The 20,825-nt window shown below is 61.0% G+C and overlaps 1 protein-coding gene across 1 annotated transcript in view; it reads left to right on the top strand.

Moving 5' to 3' along the window:
* Nucleotides 1-19,922, top strand: part of CELSR3 (cadherin EGF LAG seven-pass G-type receptor 3) — a 27,402-nt gene extending 7,480 nt beyond the window's left edge. The window contains exons 6-35 of the mRNA XM_040628853.1: nucleotides 1,823-1,980; nucleotides 2,522-2,685; nucleotides 2,951-3,076; nucleotides 3,167-3,336; nucleotides 3,760-3,945; nucleotides 4,506-4,622; nucleotides 5,001-5,172; nucleotides 5,338-5,479; nucleotides 5,576-5,696; nucleotides 6,008-6,191; nucleotides 6,509-6,610; nucleotides 8,010-8,104; nucleotides 8,328-8,537; nucleotides 8,761-8,956; nucleotides 9,227-9,382; nucleotides 9,747-9,921; nucleotides 10,518-10,685; nucleotides 10,914-11,040; nucleotides 11,128-11,334; nucleotides 11,540-11,714; nucleotides 11,936-12,048; nucleotides 12,493-12,572; nucleotides 13,044-13,167; nucleotides 13,616-13,732; nucleotides 13,817-13,965; nucleotides 14,223-14,338; nucleotides 14,659-14,811; nucleotides 15,372-15,572; nucleotides 15,964-16,852; nucleotides 18,195-19,922. Coding sequence (XP_040484787.1) covers nucleotides 1,823-1,980; nucleotides 2,522-2,685; nucleotides 2,951-3,076; nucleotides 3,167-3,336; nucleotides 3,760-3,945; nucleotides 4,506-4,622; nucleotides 5,001-5,172; nucleotides 5,338-5,479; nucleotides 5,576-5,696; nucleotides 6,008-6,191; nucleotides 6,509-6,610; nucleotides 8,010-8,104; nucleotides 8,328-8,537; nucleotides 8,761-8,956; nucleotides 9,227-9,382; nucleotides 9,747-9,921; nucleotides 10,518-10,685; nucleotides 10,914-11,040; nucleotides 11,128-11,334; nucleotides 11,540-11,714; nucleotides 11,936-12,048; nucleotides 12,493-12,572; nucleotides 13,044-13,167; nucleotides 13,616-13,732; nucleotides 13,817-13,965; nucleotides 14,223-14,338; nucleotides 14,659-14,811; nucleotides 15,372-15,572; nucleotides 15,964-16,852; nucleotides 18,195-18,222 — 5,121 coding nt within the window. The 3' untranslated portion in view covers nucleotides 18,223-19,922. The remainder of the gene's footprint in view (nucleotides 1-1,822; nucleotides 1,981-2,521; nucleotides 2,686-2,950; nucleotides 3,077-3,166; nucleotides 3,337-3,759; nucleotides 3,946-4,505; nucleotides 4,623-5,000; nucleotides 5,173-5,337; nucleotides 5,480-5,575; nucleotides 5,697-6,007; nucleotides 6,192-6,508; nucleotides 6,611-8,009; nucleotides 8,105-8,327; nucleotides 8,538-8,760; nucleotides 8,957-9,226; nucleotides 9,383-9,746; nucleotides 9,922-10,517; nucleotides 10,686-10,913; nucleotides 11,041-11,127; nucleotides 11,335-11,539; nucleotides 11,715-11,935; nucleotides 12,049-12,492; nucleotides 12,573-13,043; nucleotides 13,168-13,615; nucleotides 13,733-13,816; nucleotides 13,966-14,222; nucleotides 14,339-14,658; nucleotides 14,812-15,371; nucleotides 15,573-15,963; nucleotides 16,853-18,194) is intronic.
* The last annotated feature ends 903 nt before the right edge of the window (nucleotides 19,923-20,825 follow it).

Consider the following 20,825-nt stretch of genomic DNA (forward strand, 5'->3'; position numbering starts at 1 on the left):
TTCCGACCCATCCAGCCCATCGCAGGCCTGCGCTGCCGCTGCCCTCCCGGCTTCACCGGAGACTTCTGCGAGACAGAGCTAGACCTCTGCTACTCCAACCCGTGCCGGAACGGCGGCGCCTGCGCGCGGCGCGAGGGAGGCTACACCTGCGTGTGCCGCCCGCGCTTCACAGGTGGGCAGGCTGCGGGGCTGGGGCGCCTTGGGCAGAGCGTGGGGGCGAGTGAGGATGCAGCGTCAGTCTTGAGCCTACCGGGGTCGAGTGGGCGCGGTTCGGGCGAGGCGGTAGAGCCCGGCGGTGCAGGAGCATAAGGCCCTGAAGGAAGAGAGAGAGGCCTGGACAGGACTGAGGCTGTGAAGGGGGCGTGTCCGTAGAAGGGGGCGGGCCTTGTGGGCGTGGCCGGGGCCGCGGGAGCGTGGGGGCGGGGCCAGGCTGACAGGTGGCGTGCCCACAGGGAGCTCGCCCTTTGGGTGGGGGGGGAGTCCTTGGAGGGGCGGGCCCCGCTGGAGTCCGCGCAGGCGGTGACCTCCGGCCGCGTTTTGACCGTAGGAGAAGACTGCGAGCTGGACACGGAGGCCGGACGCTGCGTCCCCGGCGTCTGCCGCAACGGGGGCACCTGTGCCGACGGGCCCGACGGCGGTTTCCGCTGCCAGTGCCCGGCTGGCGGCGCCTTCGAGGGCCCGCGCTGCGAGGTGGCGGCGCGCTCCTTCCCTCCCAGTTCGTTTGTCATGTTCCGCGGCCTGCGGCAGCGCTTCCACCTCACGCTGTCCCTCTCGTAGGTGCTCGCCCGGTATATCTGCGCGCCTCCACGTCGTCCCTCCATGACCCTACTCCGTCCATGATCCTGACTCAGATTCCCAGCTGACCTACCCTGATGTCCCACAGGACACTGCCCCCTCCCCAGATGCCCCACCTGGGTGTCTCGGAACATCACTGTCCCTGACGTCCTGCACTGTCCCTGACATCACGGCATCCTTTCTCATCACTTCCTGCCCCATCCGAGCCTGTGCGGGCGCCCCGCGAAACTTCTGTGGAGGGGTGGTGGTTGCCAGGTGTCCTGCTCATGATGCTCCCTGTCCACCCCACCCAGGTTCGCAACGGTGCAGCCAAGTGGGCTGCTCTTCTACAACGGGCGCCTGAACGAGAAGCACGACTTCCTGGCCCTGGAGCTCGTGGCCGGGCAAGTGCGGCTTACATATTCCACGGGTGGGTGCTCCCGTGGATGTGTGTGTGGGCGAGTGTACATGCGTGGGTGAGATGGCTCGGGGGTATAAGCCTCAAGTCCCCTCGGGTTTGCCTCACTGCACCCCTAAATACCTACTTCCATACCAAGCAGACATCAGTGAGGATCTGACCCTCCTACGCATTCCCTGGGGGAAGGTCCATCTCTCCAAGAAGTGTGTGCTTCTCCTATCTGTCCAGAAGTGTGTCCTATCTCCTGTCTCTCCTATCTGTCTCCTTTCTGGCACTCTGGTCGAGCCAGTGTAGTCACCAGTGGATGGGACTGACCTGATGTATCCAGGACCGTATGCTACATTCTGGGAGTAGCTGCATTTTTATGACTGGGATGGGGAGGGCGAGGCAACTAGGCAGCTCCAGACAACCTTCCACATGTATCCTCCCCACAGGTGAGTCCAACACAGTGGTCAGCCCTGCAGTTCCAGGGGGCCTGAGTGACGGACAGTGGCACACCGTGCATCTGAGATACTACAACAAGGTGGGCACCACCCTTGGCATGGGAGTGTGAGGGGAGCTGGGAGGCCAGATTCTGCCTCTCCGGGGTCACTCTGGGGGTCCTGTTGAGTGGTATGCCTGGGTCTCTAGCCCCGGACAGATGCCCTGGGGGGTGCTCAGGGCCCCTCCAAGGACAAGGTGGCTGTGCTGAGTGTGGATGACTGCGACGTGGCGGTGGCTCTGCAGTTCGGTGCTGAGATTGGCAACTACTCATGTGCGGCTGCTGGCGTGCAAACAAGCTCCAAGAAGTGAGACCCCAGCCCCTCATCCCCATGCCCTCTGCCTGCCAGAGCCCACCCCAACCTTTCACATATCCCACTCCCCACCCCAGCCCACCAAACTCCCCATTCTTCCCCATATCACCATTTCCCTCTCCCCATTAGGACACTGAAACCCCACCTCACCTAGCTCCATCCCTGTATTCTACCCCAGACTCCCCACTCCCGCACATGGTCCCCAGGTACTCAGCCCCTAGGCTGCACTCTCCCTGCTCCTTTTTAATGCCCCACATCCCCACTTGGCGCCCCAGACTCTTCACCAACCACCCAAATGCCTCACTCTTTCATCCTAGCCCTCTTTCTCCTTTCCCCAGACCATCTGTCCATCATGAGCTCTCCTTTGCACGCCCACAACTGAAGTTAGGCCCCGGCTTCTTCCCTAGCCTGACCTTACCCTCCCCCCAGATCACCTTTACCCTCTGAGTCCTACCCCCCCACACTTCCTATGACCCTCAGGAGCACCCCTACCTTGGCCCCCATCCCAACAATGATGTGGACCCCTGATCCCCAGGTCCCTGGACCTGACAGGCCCTCTGCTCCTGGGGGGTGTCCCCAACCTCCCCGAGAACTTCCCCGTGTCGCACAAGGAGTTCGTTGGCTGCATGCGGGACCTGTACATTGATGGCCGCCGAGTGGACATGGCAGCCTTTGTTGCGAACAACGGCACCATGGCAGGTAGGCCGTGTCCCCATATTAGAGGGGGGTGGTGGAGGGCTACATGGAGTGATTCCAAATCTGACCTCATCTTTGCTTCCTTTGCGGGCAAGCACTGTGCCATAGCCTAGCCTTTAGGGCCCACCTCCTTCCAACTCTACCCTGAGAGAACACAGGGCTGAAATCGTGGCCACTTTTGGCCCCCCTGGACCCCTGTGTCCTGTCTAGCACTCGTGCCCCCCGCCCCTCCATGTTCTCACACCCTCCATGTGCCTTCCTCTCCCAGGCTGCCAGGCCAAGCTGCACTTTTGTGACTCGGGCCCCTGTAAGAACAGCGGCTTCTGCTCAGAACGCTGGGGCGGCTTCAGCTGCGACTGCCCTGTGGGCTTCGGTGGCAAAGACTGTAGGCTCAGTGAGTGGGCAGTACGGGGCAAGAGGGGCCTGCAGGGTAAGGTTTGTTCCTGAGGTGGGGCCTGTGATCCTGCTCTTTTTATCCCCTCAGCCATGGCCTACCCCCATCATTTCCGTGGCAATGGCACACTCAGCTGGGACTTTGGAAACGACATGGCTGTGTCTGTGCCATGGTACCTGGGGCTGGCATTCCGGACACGGGCGACACAGGGAGTCCTGATGCAATTGCAGGCTGGGCCACACAGCACGCTCCTCTGTCAGGTGTGTCTGTCCTCCTGGCCCCTCCCCAGACCCTCAGGTCTCAACTTCAAATGCCACCAGCAACACTTCTTTGGGGTTGAGCCTGGTCATACCGCATGCTCCTACCAGGTGAACTGACCATACTTGACCTTGCTCCGGATCCTAGCCCTTGACCTTCTTTCCCACCATGATATCCCTTGTAGGCGCAGGGCCCCAGCATGTCTCTTTTGTGCTAGCGGCACCGATCCCCAACCCCTGATCCTGACGTCTGTCCCTAACTTCACTCTCAGCAACATGACGTCACTGGGCACAACCCCCTGTGTGCCAGATATAGCCTTGGCCCTGCAGTGCTGATGTCAGAGCCCCTAGACCTCGCCTCCTGACACTCCCAGCCCCAGCCCAGCTTGGGGCCCTGACCTCAGGGCTGCGCTTCTCTCTCTGCAGCTTGATCGGGGGTTGCTGTCTGTGACGGTGACCAGGGGCACGGGCCGTGCTGCCCATCTCCTCCTGGACCAGGTGACTGTCAGTGATGGCCGGTGGCACGATCTGCGGCTGGAATTGCAGGAGGAGCCAGGGGGCCGGCGGGGCCACCATGTCCTCATGGTCTCATTGGACTTTAGCCTCTTTCAGGTCTGATCGCTTACTCTGTGGTAGTCCATTCTCAGTCTTCCAACCAGACCCACCTCATTTGACCCCCCCCAGTCCATTTCCTCTCAATTCCCTCCACTGCACCCCACTCTCCCTGCAGTGCCCTCCTCATACCCTTGCTCTGAGCCCACCCTGCCAGTCAGGCTGCTCCGCTGCCAGGCCTGCTCATGTCAGAGAGGCTCTCCAGACTTCTGGCCTGGTCTTGGGGTATCTCTGCAGCCAGTACATTCCCTAACTCTTGGAAACCCCCTGTGGTCCCTGCCCTAACCTCTTCAAAGCCATGAAATTTCAGGGTCTATTTGGGTCCAGGAGAGAGGCCCATCTGGGCCCAGTTCTTGACCGAAACCTTGCTCTTACCCATCCCCCATGCTCCAGCGGGTCCTCTGTACTCCGGGGCAGCTCATTCCCAGACCCGTCCCCTGGTCCAGAGAGACAGAGGATGGTCATGCAGGGCTAAGACAAGGTCAAGACTGACTCTGGGGTAGGGAAGGGATCCATCAGGCACCCCCACACCTCCAGTGCTGACTGTCCTCCTCCCCCAGGACACCATGGCAGTGGGGAGTGAACTACAGGGCCTGAAGGTAAAGCGACTCCATGTGGGAGGCCTGCCCCCCAGCAGTGAAGAGGAGGTTCCTCAGGGTCTGGTTGGCTGTATCCAGGTGGGGGTCGGCATGGGAACATGGTATGGGCCGTTAGGGTGAGTGGTCAGAGGTTAGGAGCCCCTTGGGGCCTGAAAAGCTGCATTCACATAGGGGTTGGCACAGGGAGGGGATGTGACCCAGAGCCATCAGACAGGTCAGGCCTTTCTGTGCTGTTGGACGTGAGGGTCTAGCTTAGACTATCAAGGGTCATTAGAGATCTGTGTCAGGGACAGCATGATTAGGGGTCCCATGGGGGGGCTGAATTGGGGATATTGGGGTCAGGGTCTGGGTCTTTTGGGGGGTCTGCATGTCAGGGGTCATCAGATCAGGTGGCTGGCTCTGTAGGGACTGAGGTGCTTTGACATGGGTCTCACGCCTTGCTGGCTCTGTCCGCAGGGGGTATGGCTTGGCTCCACACCTTCGGGATCCCCAGCCCTGCTTCCGCCCAGCCACCGAGTGAACGTGGAACCTGGTTGTGTCGTGACCAATGCCTGTGCATCTGGACCCTGCCCACCCCATGCTGACTGCCGAGACCTCTGGCAGACCTTTTCTTGCACCTGCTGGCCAGGTGTGACTTGGGGATAGGGCAGAGTGATCTGGGTAGGAACCAGGGGCTCCTGGTGAAGACTGGGGGATCTGGAGAGCCTGGAGGAGGCAGGCACTGGAAGAACAGGTGCCTACTTCCTCCCGTGCTCTGTGGCCGGTGTCCTGAGCTTGCTGACCCAACCTGCAGGTTACTATGGCCCAGGGTGTGTGGACGCCTGCCTCTTGAATCCCTGTCAGAACCAGGGGTCATGCCGCCACCTCCCAGGAGCCCCCCATGGCTATACCTGCGATTGTGTGGGTGGCTATTTTGGGCACCACTGTGAGCACAGGTGAGGGGCTAGAGGCTGAGATGATGGAAAGACCTGGCCGGGGGCGGGAAGGGTCACCAAGACGTGGAGGCATCTCACCTGGCTGTCTCCCTCCAGGATGGACCAACAGTGTCCTCGGGGCTGGTGGGGGAGCCCAAGCTGTGGCCCCTGCAACTGTGACGTTCACAAGGGCTTTGACCCCAACTGTAATAAGACAAACGGGCAGTGTCACTGCAAGGTATGCCTGGCCCCTGACCCCTGACCTTTGAACTTTTCTCCAGCTGTGATTTTCGATTCTTATCCAGCTTGCTGATCTCTGCCACCTGACTCAGGCCCTAACCTCTTACCCTGTCCTGTCACCTAACTGCCACCTCTTGTCCTTGACATCTGATCCCTCCCTTACGTTTCGTTTGAAGTCCAACCTTCCTTCTGGCCTGTGAGTACTGTTCTCTTGACCATTTGCCCCTGATTCCACTCATTCCCCAGGCCTGAGACCCCGACCTTAAGCCCTGATCTCTGACCTCAGGCCCCTGATCCATTCTCAAATAGGAGTTCCACTACCGACCACGGGGCAGCGACTCATGCCTCCCATGTGACTGCTACCCTGTGGGCTCCACCTCACGTTCATGCGCACCCCACAGTGGGCAGTGCCCCTGTCGCCCAGGAGCCCTTGGCCGCCAGTGCAACAGCTGTGACAGTCCTTTTGCAGAGGTGACAGCCAGTGGCTGCCGAGGTGAGCAGGCTCCATGCAGTTCCACATAGATAGGGCTGGCTCTGCACACTGCCACCAAGTTGCCTGGCCTGCGTGGCTCCTTAGATAGGGGCCCCGGGAGGTTTTTCCCGAAGGAGACCACTGACACCTAGGGACCCCCACATTTGCCCCACGTAATTCAATGACTTGTCACAGAGTCTGATAGGCCAGCTCCCGTAATAAGGTCAGCAGGGGAGTGGTGGGTGGTGGGTCTGGTGTGGGGGATAGAGGAGCCGTGGGTGTGGCTGTCGTTGGCCCCAGCCTCTGGCCATCTGGTTCAGTGCCTCCTCTCTCCCCAGTGCTCTATGACGCCTGCCCCAAGTCCCTGAGATCTGGTGTGTGGTGGCCCCAGACCAAGTTTGGCATGTTGGCCTCAGTGCCCTGTCCTCGGGGGGCCCTGGGTGAGTACCTTGGGGGGCAGGGGCATCACTGAGGGTGGGAGTAGGCCTGTCCTCTGACTGCTGGAGCTACTTCCTTACCTGAGTTGGGTGGCCCTGCTCCTGCAAAGAAGTGGGAGTGGGGGAGGGGTCCACGTGGGCTCCTCACTACCTCCTCGGAGCTCTGGGTCCCTCCCCACACCCTCACTGAGCCTCCATCTGTTTCTCTTGGCTTCTGGGCAGGATTGCGGGGTGCAGGTAAGGGGTACGTGTTTGCTCAGGTGTGCTGCCCCCCCCCCCCCCCCCCCACTGCCAGAGCTTTTGCAGACCCTCCTGCTGCCTGAAATCCCTGCAGACACATCCCTGCTGCCTGAGGTCTCTGAGAGCTACTCTCAGCTGCTTAAGTCCCTGGAGGCCCCTTTCCACTCTCTGAGGATGCTGGGGGCCCTCTTCTGATGCCTGAGGTCCTCAGAGGCCCCTCCCCACTTCCTGAGATCCCTGCAGACTGCTCCTCGGTTTCTGGGGTCTTCAGGCCTTTTCCTACTGTCTAAGGTCACGAAAGACCCCTCCCCTCTGTTTGAGGACCCTCTAGACTCCTCCCTGCTGCCTGAGGGCCCCTCCCCACTGCCTGAGGTCCCTGCAGAACCCTCCCCGCTGCTTGAGGTCTCCACAGTGGCTGGACAGACATCGTCTGTGTACGCATGCTCATGTGTGTGTCTTTCTGTGCCTGTGCACGTGTCTGTGAGTCTGTCTTGCAGGGGAGGGGGTTCTGTGTTTAAGTTAGGGTCCCTCTTGCTGGTGGCTATAAGCTCTCTTAAGGCCCAGGTTGATTCTCATTCAACCCCCATCCCAGTCGCACAGACAAGGGAGAGATGGCAGCAGAGCCCACCACTGGGGCAGTTAAAACCAGTGTGAGAACTGCCACCCCACCCTCACTTTGGTCACAATACCCCTGGAAAACCTGGTCTGTGTGCACATGTCTGTGTGTGCGTACACGAGAGCGCATGTGTGTCTGCGTGTTTGTCCTGGTCCACACATCTATGTGTGTGCAGATGTGAGTGCTGGTGTGTGTGTGCTTGCCCTGGGCCACGTGTCTGTGAACGTGGCCTGGCCTCTGTGTGTGTGTGGGTGTGGGTGTGTGCGTGTAAGAGAGAGAGAGAGCGAGAGCCCTTATGCTCAGCTTTATGTAACCAGTGGTTCAGAATGACCCACAGACCCCTCATGAATTAACTGATAGGCAGCTGGGACCCACCTGGCCTGGGGGCTGGGGGCTGGGGCTGCAGTGTCCAGGGGTCCAGCCACAGATGCCGATTATTCTGGTCTCTGCCTCAGAGCTCCCTGCTGTGTTCAGGGAGGGTGCTGTGCTCCCTCCTCAGTGAAAGTGTCCAGGACCCAGGCCTGACCAGGGGTCATCTGCCCCTAGGTGCTGCCATGCGGCTGTGTGATGAGGACCAGGGTTGGCTGGAGCCTGACCTCTTCAACTGTACCTCCCCTGCCTTTCGAGAACTCAACCTGCTGGTGAGACTGCCCAGACCTGGCCCTGCACTCAAGACCTGTGCTGGCCCCACCCTGGCCTCGGCTTCCCCAGCCCTGTGCTGGGCTCTAGGCCTCATGCCCCAGCCTTTGACCTCCTGGGCTTTTCCTGGTTGCCTTTTAATCTGGCCAAACCCTTCTTCCTGTGAAGCTTTTGAGAAAGGCCTAAGGGACAAGAGAGCGACCATCCCCATCTTTGTCCTGGCAGCTGGATGGCCTAGAGCTGAATAAGACAGCCCTGGATACCGTGGAGGCCAAGAAGCTGGCTCAAAGGCTGCGGGAGGTGACCGGCCACACTGACCACTACTTTAGCCAAGATGTTCGAGTCACTGCCCGACTGCTGGCCCACCTGCTGGCCTTCGAGAGCCACCAGCAGGGCTTCGGGCTGACAGCCACACAGGACGCCCACTTCAATGAGGTGGGGCTGCACCCTGTGCTCACCATCCCCTGGACCCCTGCTCAGCCCCCTCCCGACCCTGGGGAATTGAAAGCCCTGGGCTCGCTCTCTTCCCTTGTCCTCTCCAGACCCACCCCCTTGCCTGCTGGGGTCTGAGTGCCCAGCCAGACCCCTCAGGCCTGCCCCATCCCCTCACGTGTCCTCCCTCGCGTGGCTGAGCCCACTTTCATCTCCCTCCTTCCAGAATCTGCTGTGGGCGGGCTCTGCACTGCTTGCTCCGGAGACCGGAGACCTGTGGGCAGCACTGGGGCAGCGGGCCCCCGGGGGTTCCCCAGGCAGTGCAGGGCTGGTGCAGCATCTGGAAGAGTATGCAGCCACCCTCGCCAGGAATATGGAGCTCACATACCTGAATCCCGTGGGGCTGGTGACGCCCAACATCAGTATGTGGCGGGTGGCCTGGCGGGGCGGCGGGAAGGGGGCTATGAAGGGGCAAGGACCTGGAGGTCTGAGGGGCTGGGAATATTGATGTCAACATCAGTGGCAGGAGGCTGGGCCACCTCCGTCAGCGCTCTGCAGGGACAGGCTCTGTGTTGGTAGCAATGAACTGATGGGTTGTGGGACGTGGGTACAGGATGGGGAGAGGAGGGTGTGGGGCCTTCAGCATGGGGAGGAGACCTTTGTTGTGTCTCACCCATCTTCCTCCTGGGCAGTGCTCAGCATTGACCGCATGGAGCACCCCAGTCCCACCCGGGGGACTCGTCGCTACCCTCGTTACCATAGTAACCTTTTCCGGGGCCAGGATGCCTGGGACCCTCACACGCATGTGCTGCTGCCTTCCCAGTCCCCACGGCCATCCCCACCTGAAGGTGAGAGCCCTCGGGTGACCCCTGGCCCAGACAGCATGTCGCCCTCCTCCTGCCAGTTCTCCCCTTGCCAGACCAGCCCCACATCAGACCCCTGCGTGAGACCCTCCTACGTCAACCCCCCGCAGCACTCTCCCCTCGCCAGACTCTCTCCCTCACCCCAGATGATGTCTCCCAGGCCTTGATATTCGGGATCCAGCCCTGGGCATGAAGGGGACATGGACTTCTACTCCCCCCATGTCACAGTTCTGGACCTTCAGGGAAGAGATTCCCGTGCTTGATGCTGCATTGGGTTGGTTCAGAGCTGGGTGTGTGGGTGCTTGGGGTCAAGGGTCACTGACAGTGGTTCCTCTCCCTCCCCTGGCAGTTCTGTCCACAAGCAGCAGCGGCATGGAAAACTCCACCACCTCAAGTGCGGCCCCTCCTCCAGCCCCTCCGGAGCCTGAGCCGGAACCTGGGATCTCCATTGTCATCCTCCTTGTTTACCGCACCTTGGGGGGGCTGCTCCCTGCCCAGTTCCAGGCCGAGCGCCGGGGCGCCAGGTACCACGGGAGGGCCTGACTTCTAGGCCCCTCACCCCTGAGCTTCCCGCAAGGTTCTACCCAGCCTAGCACCCTTTCTGGGTGGGCAAATGAACAGGTTCGCCGTTGTCCTGAGACTGGTCCTGTGCACAGTCCCAGGGATTCCCTGTGAATCATGTTCTGTGGGGTTGTGCACGGTTGCGGACAGACACAGAGCTACCGGTGGGGGCGGTCGCATAAAGGAGGGGTCCAGGAGCCAGGTACAGACAGGCAAACTGGATGACAGGGACTGGCAAAGACAGGCTGACCTATGGAGGTCAGAGGGGGCTGGCAGGGAGGGCCGTTGGAGGCCAACAGTCGAGCTGCTCAGGCCGCAGACTCCAGTGCGTGCAGTGGGTCTGCAGTCCCTCAGCTGCAGAGAACCTGCCATTTGTGCAGAACCATGGCAGCCCAGCTAGGCACTGGACTCAGGGTCTTGAAGCAGCCCAGAAATAGCGTCCACTCCGGGGCATCCCGGACTCTCGGTCAACCATGCCAATGGCAGGAAGACCGCGAGGTAGGTAGTCAGAGCTTGGGGAGGTCAGCGGTGTCCGAGCCCAGGTGGGGTGTCTCCTCAGGCTCCCCCAGAATCCTGTTATGAACTCCCCGGTGGTCAGTGTGGCTGTGTTCCACCGACGCAACTTCCTAAGGGGTGTCCTGGAGTCCCCGATCAGCCTGGAGTTCCGCCTGCTACAGACAGCCAATCGGAGCAAGGCGATTTGCGTGCAGTGGGACCCACCTGGCCCGTGAGGACCTCCACTCTGGAAACCCTTGGTCCCCTGTTGGCCCCTGGAGTGCCCCGCCTGCCCCTGGGGCCCCCACCAGTGTCCCTGTGCACCCAGGCCCATGAGGAATGCTGCTCCCCAGCTTCAGCCCCCCCACCCCCCCAGCCCTACTGTCTGTCACAAGCCCCCCACCTGGCCACGGGGCAGCGCCCCGAGGGGATGGTAGGTCTAACTGCCCTGTGGCTGCAGGGCGGACCAGCATGGCATGTGGACAGCACGGGACTGCGAGCTGGTGCACAGGAACGGGTCTCACGCCCGATGTCGCTGCAGCCGGACAGGCACCTTTGGGGTCCTTATGGATGCCTCCCCCCGTGAGGTGGGACTGTGTTCAGAGTCCTGAGGACGCGGGCAGGCCCAAGGGCAGGGGTGCCCAACACCCCAGCGACCGTCCCTGTCCCCACAGCGGCTGGAGGGTGACCTGGAGCTGCTGGCGGTGTTCACGCACGTGGTCATGGCGGTGTCTGTGGCCGCGCTGCTCCTGACCGCAGCGGTCCTGCTGAGCCTGCGCAGCCTCAAGTCCAACATGCGCGGGATCCATGCCAACGTGGCGGCTGCCCTGGGCGTGGCAGAGCTCCTCTTCCTGCTGGGAATCCACAGGACCCACAACCAGGTGCAGGGTCAGGGCCACGGGACCTGTGTCTTCGTGACCTCACCTGGCCCAGGAGGTCCTGGAGCCAAAGCTCAGGGTCAGAGGTCAGGGAGGCCCCGCTGGGGGCTGGGTTCGGGGCAGGATGCTGGGGTAAGGTGCTGCGGTTCAGGGGTCAGAGGCGGGGTGAGGCGGGAGCGGCGCTGACGCCCCCTACCCCTGCCTCCAGCTGGTGTGCACCGTGGTCGCCATCCTCCTGCACTACTTCTTCCTCAGCACCTTCGCGTGGCTCCTGGTGCAGGGCCTGCACCTCTACCGCATCCAGGTGGAGCCGCGCAACGTGGACCGCGGCGCCATGCGCTTCTACCACGCCCTGGGCTGGGGCGTCCCTGCTGTGCTGCTGGGTGAGGGCTCTGCCGCCTAGCCCGTCCAGGCCCGTGACCCCTGGCTTCCGGCCCGACCCTTGCCCCCGCCCCCCCCCCCCCATCATCACCCTAACCTCAGTCCCCGTGCCCTGGGCTCAGGGAGGAGCCTGCGCTGCCCTCCCCCGCAGCTTCTCCCCGTGCATGAGCGGGGTAGCTGCTCTGGAACATACCCCTGCGGGCCTTCCTCTCCTCCCCTACAGGCCTTGCCGTCGGCCTGGATCCCGAGGGCTATGGGAACCCTGACTTCTGCTGGATCTCCATCCACGAGCCCCTCATCTGGAGCTTCGCAGGCCCTGTCGTCCTGGTCGTCGCGGTGAGTGTGCTGTGCTCGAGGCCACCCATGCGCGCTGCGGCAGGTGTTGGGATGCAGCCCACAGCAGGTGTGGTGGTGTCCGTGGAGAGGTCCAGGGGGCAGTCCACAGTCTTTGCAGGAGGTCAAGTTCTGTCCTCCACTCCCCTGGCACAGAGATGGGAGGCGTCGGGTCAGGCACTTGGCTCCCTCTCCCTCTCGGGAACCTCCTTCTCCATTTCTCAGTCCCTCTCTGTTCCCTACCTGGGACTTCGTCGGTGTCTGAGGGCCTCTCTGTTTCTGATCTCCGGACTGTGTGCGTGTGCACCCGTGCACATGTGTGTTTCTCCCTGGTTCTGCCTCTCTCTGTGTGCCTCGGTCTCTCTCTGTCCCTGTCTCTCTCTTTCTCTCACTGGCTCTGTCTCTCTCTGCCCCTCCCCTGCTCCGCATGTCTGGCCGCGGGTCCAGATGAACGGGACCATGCTTCTCCTTGCTGCCCGCACATCCTGCTCCACGGGGCAGAGGGAGGCCAAGAAGACCTCCGCGCTGTGAGTTGGCTGGCGGGGGAAGGTGGGGGTTCTTAGAACAGCAGTCCTCTCCTGGGCAGGCTGGGCTCCAGATTCTGGGTACGGGGATGCAGTCCTACCTGCCCTGGCCTGTGGTCCCTCTCTGGCGCCTCCATCACCCTCTGGCCCCACATGTGCTTCTGCCCCGTGGTCTCTGCAGAGGTTTCCATGATCTGGGTGGCTCACTTTGCCCCCTACCCCCTGTGTCACCCCCGTCTTCCACGTTTCTCTCACAGCCCCCCCCCCCACTGCCTGCATGCTTTCCCCACGTCCCCTGCTGGCTCCCTAAGTATCCTCCTGATTCATTTGGTGACCTCCCATCTCCCCCCGTGTCCTCCTGAGACCTCCATGTTCCTGTGTGGTTTCCTGTCCTTCCATGTCCCCTGTGTGTCCCACACACGAGCCCTGCGTGATGCTTGCGTGTCCCCTGTGTCCCCATGTGTCCCGCAGCAGGAGCCTTCGCAGTTGCTTTCTGCTGCTTCTCCTGGTCAGTGCCTCCTGGCTCTTCGGCCTCCTGGCGGTCAACCACAGCGTTCTGGCCTTCCACTACCTCCACGCCGCGCTCTGTGGCCTCCAGGTAGCTGGCACCCCGCCCCGCCCGGGGCCAGGTGGGGCTTCGGCAGGGCAGCCCCAGCTCTGGGCAGGCCCTGGAGCCCAGGTCTCGGGCTGACTCCTGCTGGGTGACTGATGACGGGCGGGCTGCTCATCCTGGGTTGACCTTCCCCAGCACTGTGGCTCCTGGCCACTCGCTGGTCCACACTGACCTCCACCGACTTAGTGACTTGTGCCCCTCTGACCCCTCACAGCTTCCGAGACTCTCCCTGACTCCCTTCCTGGGTCGACCCTGGGCTCCTCACTCCCTCACACTAACTTGCGACAACTGATCCCCCTTGCTGACCCGCAGTGACTTCTCCCAGCCCTGACTCAGCCCCTGGTGGCCCTCCTCTGACCTGTGACTCATTTCTGATCTCTCACTGACTTTCGCTAACCCCTCGTTGACCCCACACTGGTCCTTGCTGGCACAGGGCCTGGCAGTGCTGCTGCTCTTCTGTGTCCTGAATGCAGATGCTCGGGCGGCCTGGACGCCGGCCTGTCTGGGCAGGAAGGCGGCGCCCGAGGAAGCGAGGCCGGCGCCTGGCACGGTGAGGGGCTCTCGGGGCTGGGGAGTCAGGGCGGGGGCCTCTGCAGAGCCAGCTCACACTCCTGTCTGCGTCCGCCTGCTGCAGGGGCACGGGGCCTACAACAACACGGCCCTCTTTGAAGAGAGTGGCCTCATCCGCATCACCCTGGGTGCCTCCACTGTCTCCTCAGTGAGCAGTGCCCGCTCCGGCCGGACCCAGGACCAAGACAGCCAGCGGGGCCGCGGCTACCTCAGGTGAGCAGAGCGACCTTCTCGGGAGGGGCAAATACAGCTCGGACCCGTCCCACTTGACCAGAGGTTGGCATTAGTGGTCCCGGGATGGTGGCTCTGCCTAACTTGGCATCTGGGCCCAGACGCCTCTTGCCACACACCTAGGGGTGCCTTCAGAGCCATTCCACAGCAGCTGGCCTATGTGCTCACAGACACCCCAGCCTCCAGAACACCCCATCTCATCCTTCTTTGATGGTGGGGGGCCTCTCCTGCATTTCCAGGGACAATGTCCTGGTTCGACATGGCTCAGCTGCTGACCACACTGACCACAGCCTCCAGGCTCACACTGGCCCCACTGACCTGGACGTGGCCATGTTCCATCGAGATGCTGGTGGAGGTAGGGGCCTGGGCCGGGGGTGGGGGGAGGTGGAGGATCTCTTCCCCTATTTCTCTTTCTTGAGAACAGCAGCTGACTGTGGTGGGGTGAGCTCCCCCCAGGTCACTGCTCTTGGAGGCACCAGGTTCTCCTGCCAAGTCCCAGCCATTTGCACCAACCCCCACTCCAGGCTCTACCTAGGTCCCCAGCCCCAGCTCCCCACTGTAGCCGCTCCAAGACCCTCAGCTCCAGGCTCTTTGCTGACCCCCAATTTCCTTGACCCCCCGCCCTGAGCCACTGATGTGCCCTCCCTCTTCTGACCTTCCCAACTCCAGCCGCAGACTCTGACTCTGACAGTGACCTGTCTTTGGAGGAGGAGAGAAGTCTGTCCATCCCATCCTCAGAAAGTGAGGACAATGGCCGGACCCGGGGGCGTTTCCAGCGTCCACTCCGCCGTGCAGCCCAGAGTGAGAGGCTCCTCACTCACCCCAAAGGTGAGGGGATACTTTGACCCCCTGGGTGACCAAGAGACACCCCCTATTCCACTTGGGTGTGACCCAGGGACACTGATATCCCCTGAGGATTCCTGGGACTGACCTATTGGGCATGGGGGTCATCACCGTGCGCCCACACACCTCTTCCCATCCAGCCTCCTAGCAGTTCTGCTGGCTAGAGGCCCAGGAACAGCCTGGACAACAAGGTCAAAGTCAGGGTGACACGTCATTCCTCCAGCCCCTTTGCTTCCCTAAGGGTTAGGGTTCAGCCTGGTTGGTTCTTCCAGGGTTCTTCTTGACCCCTCAGCCACCAAGCCCCCCTACCCCTAGTATCTCTCTGCCTCCAGAGGGGCAGGCTCACCAGTAATCCTCTCCATGGTTCTGTCGATTTCTGAGAGACACCGCTTATTCCTACCTCTGCTCAGTCAGAACAGCCAGGGTTTCAGGAGTCATTAGGGTCAGGCTTGGGGCAGTGGGGGCAGTCACCGAGTCTGGATCACAGGGCTCACGAAACAATGGGGCCAACTCGGAGGCTCCTGTCACCTGCTCTGGCTCCACAGATGTGGACGGCAATGACCTCCTGTCCTACTGGCCAGCCCTGGGGGAATGCGAGGCCACTCCCTGTGCTCTGCAGACCTGGGGCTCCGAAAGGCGCCTGGGGCTGGACACCAGTAAGGATGCAGCCAACAACAACCAGCCAGACCTGGCCCTGACCAGTGGAGATGAAACCTCTCTGGGCCGGGCCCAGCGCCAGAGGAAAGGTATGATCCCTGACTTTGGCGTCCACTTCAGGGACCCCAGGGACTGCTTCTACCGAAACCCAGGGGATTCCTGCCCCTTTGACCCTGGCCTGCATTGCCAGGTCCTGGGGGCTGTCGCTCCTCTGATCTCAAGGTGCGGGGGGTGGGGTTGCCCCTACTCTTGCATAATGGGGAGAAACCCTGTCCTGACCAAGGATTACTGCCTCCCCGCTCTGAGCCCTGTCCTGCTGCCTCTGTGGAGTCCCTAGGGGCTGCCTCTGCCCCTCCCCAAGGGGCTTCTGCCTCCAGCCCCGTGTTAGAGGGATCGCAGGGCAGCTGCATCCCTAGACCCAGGGAGTGTCTGCCCCTGTCCCCCCACACATACCCTTGCTCCCATGTGTTCCTCACACAGGCATCCTAAAGAACCGATTGCAGTACCCACTGGTGCCACAGAGCCGCGGTGCCCCCGAGTTGTCCTGGTGCCGTGCAGCCACCTTGGGCCACCGTGCTGTGCCAGCTGCCTCCTATGGTCGCATCTATGCTGGAGGGGCCACAGGCAGCCTTTCGCAGCCAGCCAGCCGCTACTCCTCTCGAGAACAGCTGGACCTGCTCCTCCGGCGGCAGCTGAGCCGTGAGCGACTGGAGGAGGCCCCTGCCCCTATTCTTCGTCCCTTGAGTCGGCCGGGTTCCCAGGAATGCCTGGACGCCGCGCCAGGCCGCCTGGAGCCCAGGGATCGGGGCAGTACCCTCCCACGGAGGCAGCCACCCAGGGACTACCCTGGTGCCAGGGCCTGCCGCTTCGGGTCACGAGATGCTCTGGACCTGGGGGCGCCCTGCGAGTGGTTGAGCACACTGCCCCCGCCCCACAGTGCCCGGGACCTTGACCCACAGCCCCCGCCTCTGCCCCTGTCTCCCCAGCAGCAACTCTCAAGGGACCCCCTCTTGCCATCCCGGCCCCTGGATTCGCTGTCCAGGAGATCGAACTCAGGGGAGCAGCTGGACCATGTGCCTAGCCGGCACCCCTCGCGAGAAGGCCTCGGGCCACCCCCACAGCTGCTCAGAGTTAGGGAGGACCCAGCCAGTGGCCCTAGTCATGGCCCCTCCACAGAGCAGCTGGACATTCTTTCTTCCATCCTGGCCTCCTTCAACTCCTCAGCTCTCTCCTCCTCTGTGCAGTCCTCAAGCACGCCCTCGGGCCCTCACACCACGGCCACGCCTTCTGCCACAGCCTCTGCGCTTGGGCCCTCCACACCACGCTCTGCCACGTCCCACAGCATCTCGGAGCTGTCTCCAGATTCAGAGTAAGCAGGGTGTGGCCAGGTGTCCAGACCCTCATCAGCTTAAGGCGCTCCGTGTTTTGCCGCAGAATGGGGTGTGGGTTGGCAGTGTGGGCTACCCCAGGCTCAGCACAGCCCGGGGGCCATAGGCAGGCAATGGTGGTGTGATTAGCAGGGACTTGCCAGGTGTCTGATCTGTGCCAGCCACCCTCCTGTGCACCTCCCAGGCTAGGGAAGAGAGATAAGTGCCTTCCAAAGGGCTTGAGCTAGCGGAGGGGGCGACAGTAGGAGCCAAGGCCTAGAAGGAGGAGGTAACATGGTAGAGAAAGGGGCAAGGGGGAGAGGAGGAATCATGGCTTGGGAGCCTTTGCTTAGGAGCTGGTAAGGGGTAAGGAGGGGCCAGAAGTAGTGCCAGGATATGGGCATCTCATATGTCAGGCTGAAGAGCTGACTTTGAAAGTAAATCATTTACCCACTTATTTATTTAGGCAATGTTAAGTTCCTCATGCCTGTGGGCACTGCGAGGTGGCGCACACAGGAACTGAGTTGGGACCTGGTGCATCTCAGGGACCTGTGGGCCATCTATAGTGTAGGGAGCAGCAGACATACCTGGGAAGCAGCTGGATACAGGAGTCAGAGAGGGAGTGGGGAGGAACCAGGGATTGCCAGGCTTCGGAAGCCAAGACAAGAGTTGAGTTTCAAAAAGGAGGACTAGCTAGGTCAGGCTCTGTGGAGGTCTGCAGGGTGAAAGGAGGCTTTGGGGGGAAGGGACCCCAGGAATGGGGCAGGAGACCGATAGCACCCAGGCAGAGTCAGAGGAAAAGAAAGGAAGGAGGAGCAGGGAACTTCGGGCCTTGTGCCGGACTCTGAAAGGGTGCTGGACACAGGGCTGAGGGAGGGCTATGAGTATTGCCTGGGCCCAACTGCAGCCCAGCCTTGGGGTCTGGCTGGTGGGGTGGGGGAGGGGTCTTGGGGGACTGCGCAGGGGTTCGGGCTCTGGAGTCACACTCCACCTCCTGAGGTCTCTGTTTCCAAAGCTGTAAAATGCATCTGTAGTAAACTGAGACGTGGAGATTTTTTTTGAGACAAAATCTGTCAAGTGCTAACGTGTCCGTACGCAGCAGGTGCTCGCTGAGTACCTAGAGAGAAGACAGGTGACCGAGGCGCCTTGCTGATGAGTCTCAGGGTGCAGAAGGGGTGAAGGGCTCTGAGAACCCCGGAATGGGTGTAAGGGGCTGGGGACTGAGAGGAAAAGGTGATGGGGTTGGGGGGGGAGATGGCGGGGGCCCAGGCTGCGGGGGAGCCGAGAGCCCCTTGACTGAATTCTCTCAGCAACCACCTCTGACCACGGCGTTCAACTCTGCAGAGTTCCCAGAAGCGAGGGGCACTCCTGAGGGGCAGACGCCCGGACTAGGAACGGCTGAGGGCCATGGAGGATTTGAGCTAAGAGAAGAGACTCCAGGCATCGGGGGCTGATCCCAAGGCAGCCTCCCACCCACCCCCCAGCTCTCCTGTGGCTGCGGCGCTGAGGCTCCTCGCTCTGTCTGTGAGCATGCGAGCATGTGCGTAACAGGTGCAGGGCGAGGGAACTGAAAGGAGGACTTTTATATGTTTTGTACCTTTGTAACCAGAGAGATATGCTTATGTTATTTTTCAGCTTTTCTGTCTCCCGGGGTTCTGAGGCTGGGCTGGGAGGGGAAGGGGACAGAGGATAAGAGGTGCCGTGTTTGGCCCCATTTGGGTCCCTGGCACATCGTATGCTCTTTCCTCTCATCTTACTGGGGTGGATTCAGAGAGGAGGGGCAACTAGCCCCCCCCCCCATTGATCTGACTATTGTTAGGGCCCAAAGTACAGAATTGATCTTTGCTCTTTCTCGAATGCCCCAAGGGCCAAACTTCAGGGACTGGGGGTTGGTCTTGGAAACAGGGGTCCTCTGACCTCCTCACGGGGCTTGCTCGTGCTGCCCCTCCCCGTGGATGTGTGTGTTTCTTATGTGGAGTCCCTGCCACTTACTGCCTTATGACCTAGGACTGATGCTGCGGGGCGCTGGTAGAGCTGCACGCGTCATGTTTACAGAGCAAGGCTTTCCTTTCTCCCATGCGGAGGGGCTCAGGCCTCTATTCAGACATTCCTGCAGACGGTGGACTAGGGGGGCATTTGCCAGCCCATTGTCTGTGGTGCCATTTCAGTCCCTGACACTGCCCTGCCCTAGAATTTCTTCCTCAGGGTAGGGGGAGGCAGGGGGAGCAAGGGGGAGCAGAAATAAGAGAGTTAAAGACACAGAATGTAGGTGCCACTGCCTCCCATGTTTACAGGACCCTCCCTGGCCCTAGGCACCTGGGCTGCGGTAACTAGTCCCACCCTACTTTATTCCCTTCTAAAGGGAAAAATGACTGTTTGGACCCTGTTCACAAAACTCTCTTACATTACTTTGTCTGACACCCAGAACTGGGAACTTTTAGATTTTGTTACTTTGTTTACAGGTCAAGATTTAAAACATTTTAAAAAACTTTGTTTACAACTTAAAACTTTGAACTTTTACACTTTGTTTACAGTTGAAAATGTGGTTCCCCCCCTCTGTTTACAAGTGAAAGATTGAGAAGGTGGGAGAGGGGCCTGAGGACCTTGGACCTGGCCATCTTGAGGGGTTTCTAGCTGCTAGCTCTCCTAGGCCAAAGGTCAGCCCTGAGTCCCCCCTGTTGAACAGCAGACCCAGAAGGCCTCCAGAGCAGGCATCCTCTTACAGCTGGGAACAACGTGTTGCTTAGGGTGGTAGGGGGTCTGTGCAGACACCCCCCTTCCCCACACATACTCTTGGGAGGCAGTTTCCAAGGAGATTAAAAGTTCTACTTTGCTGACTGGTGCCAAATCCTGCCAGCCAGGACTCCAGCTCTCCTTACCCAGAATGACCCCAGCCCTTGAAGGGTTGAGGGGCCCGCTGTGGGGAGAGGGGCTGTCCTTGCTATGTCCTAGGTTCTATAGATGCCCTTCTCTGGGGGTCCCCTGCTCCAGCCCAGTGTCCCCTTTCCCTGTCTGTGTAAATTGTTCCGTGAAGCCGCGCTCTGTTTTGGGAATAAACTTCTATAGAAAATGGTTATTGCCTCTTTCTGTTTGGGGGTGGGAATGGGGTGGGTAGGGTAGGAGGGTGATTATGAATGGTTCAGACCAGGCTGACCTTTGGGAGAAATCTGAGCGCTGCCCCCCCCCTCAATATTCAGCTATTTTTAGCCCATTTCATCTGACATTTGGACAAGGTTCCCATCTCTTTCACCCTGAGTTCTGGCCTGGTGCCTTGTGATCCCGGCGTGAAGTATGAGCATGGGTGCTGGGCGTAAGGCCAGGGAAAGCCCCTCTCTCTTCAAGGTGTCAGCACGATTTGGTCTTCAGGGCCTGCAATCTAACCTGGCATTTGCCCCGGCCAGGGCTCCAACCAACCCTAGGAACTGCCCTTGTCAACCCTTCAGCCCATTAACAGTACTGACCCCCACTAGCCTCTCGGACTCGCAGCCGGCCAGGACATCGCGTTCCTTCCCGGCTCAGGCAGAAGCCTTCGGGGCGAGATGCCAGGCTGTGCTCTGTACAGGACGGAAACCTCGCAGCCTCATTTCAAGTCTGGATGTCCAGAGTTGAAGGGAGGTCTTGAGCACCTTCGGTGTCAGACATTGCCTGGTCTTAAGGGGAAAGCCTGAAGGTGGAGCCTTTAGTGGGACGCAAAAGAGGCCTCATGGACCGGATACCCCAAGGAGAGTTAAGGCTCCGGTTACCAGCAGCGCCCCGAGGCAGCCCATTTGGGGGGTTTCTCTCCCCATCCCGCGGGGACCCTCCGAGAGAAGCCAGAACTTGGTATCCTCCCTGTCGTACTCAGGTACCCCGGGGCCGCGGCTACGGCCAGCCGAGCGCGGATCCCTAATCTCAGTCGTAAAGTTCCACCCGGCTCAGGGAGGAGGACTAGGCGAGCCGAGAAGGGTAGCAGGAACCAGGCCGCAGGGGAGGAAG

This window comes from Ursus maritimus, unplaced genomic scaffold (genome assembly GCF_017311325.1).
Source record: "Ursus maritimus isolate PB19 unplaced genomic scaffold, ASM1731132v1 scaffold_14, whole genome shotgun sequence".
NCBI lineage: Eukaryota > Metazoa > Chordata > Mammalia > Carnivora > Ursidae > Ursus > Ursus maritimus.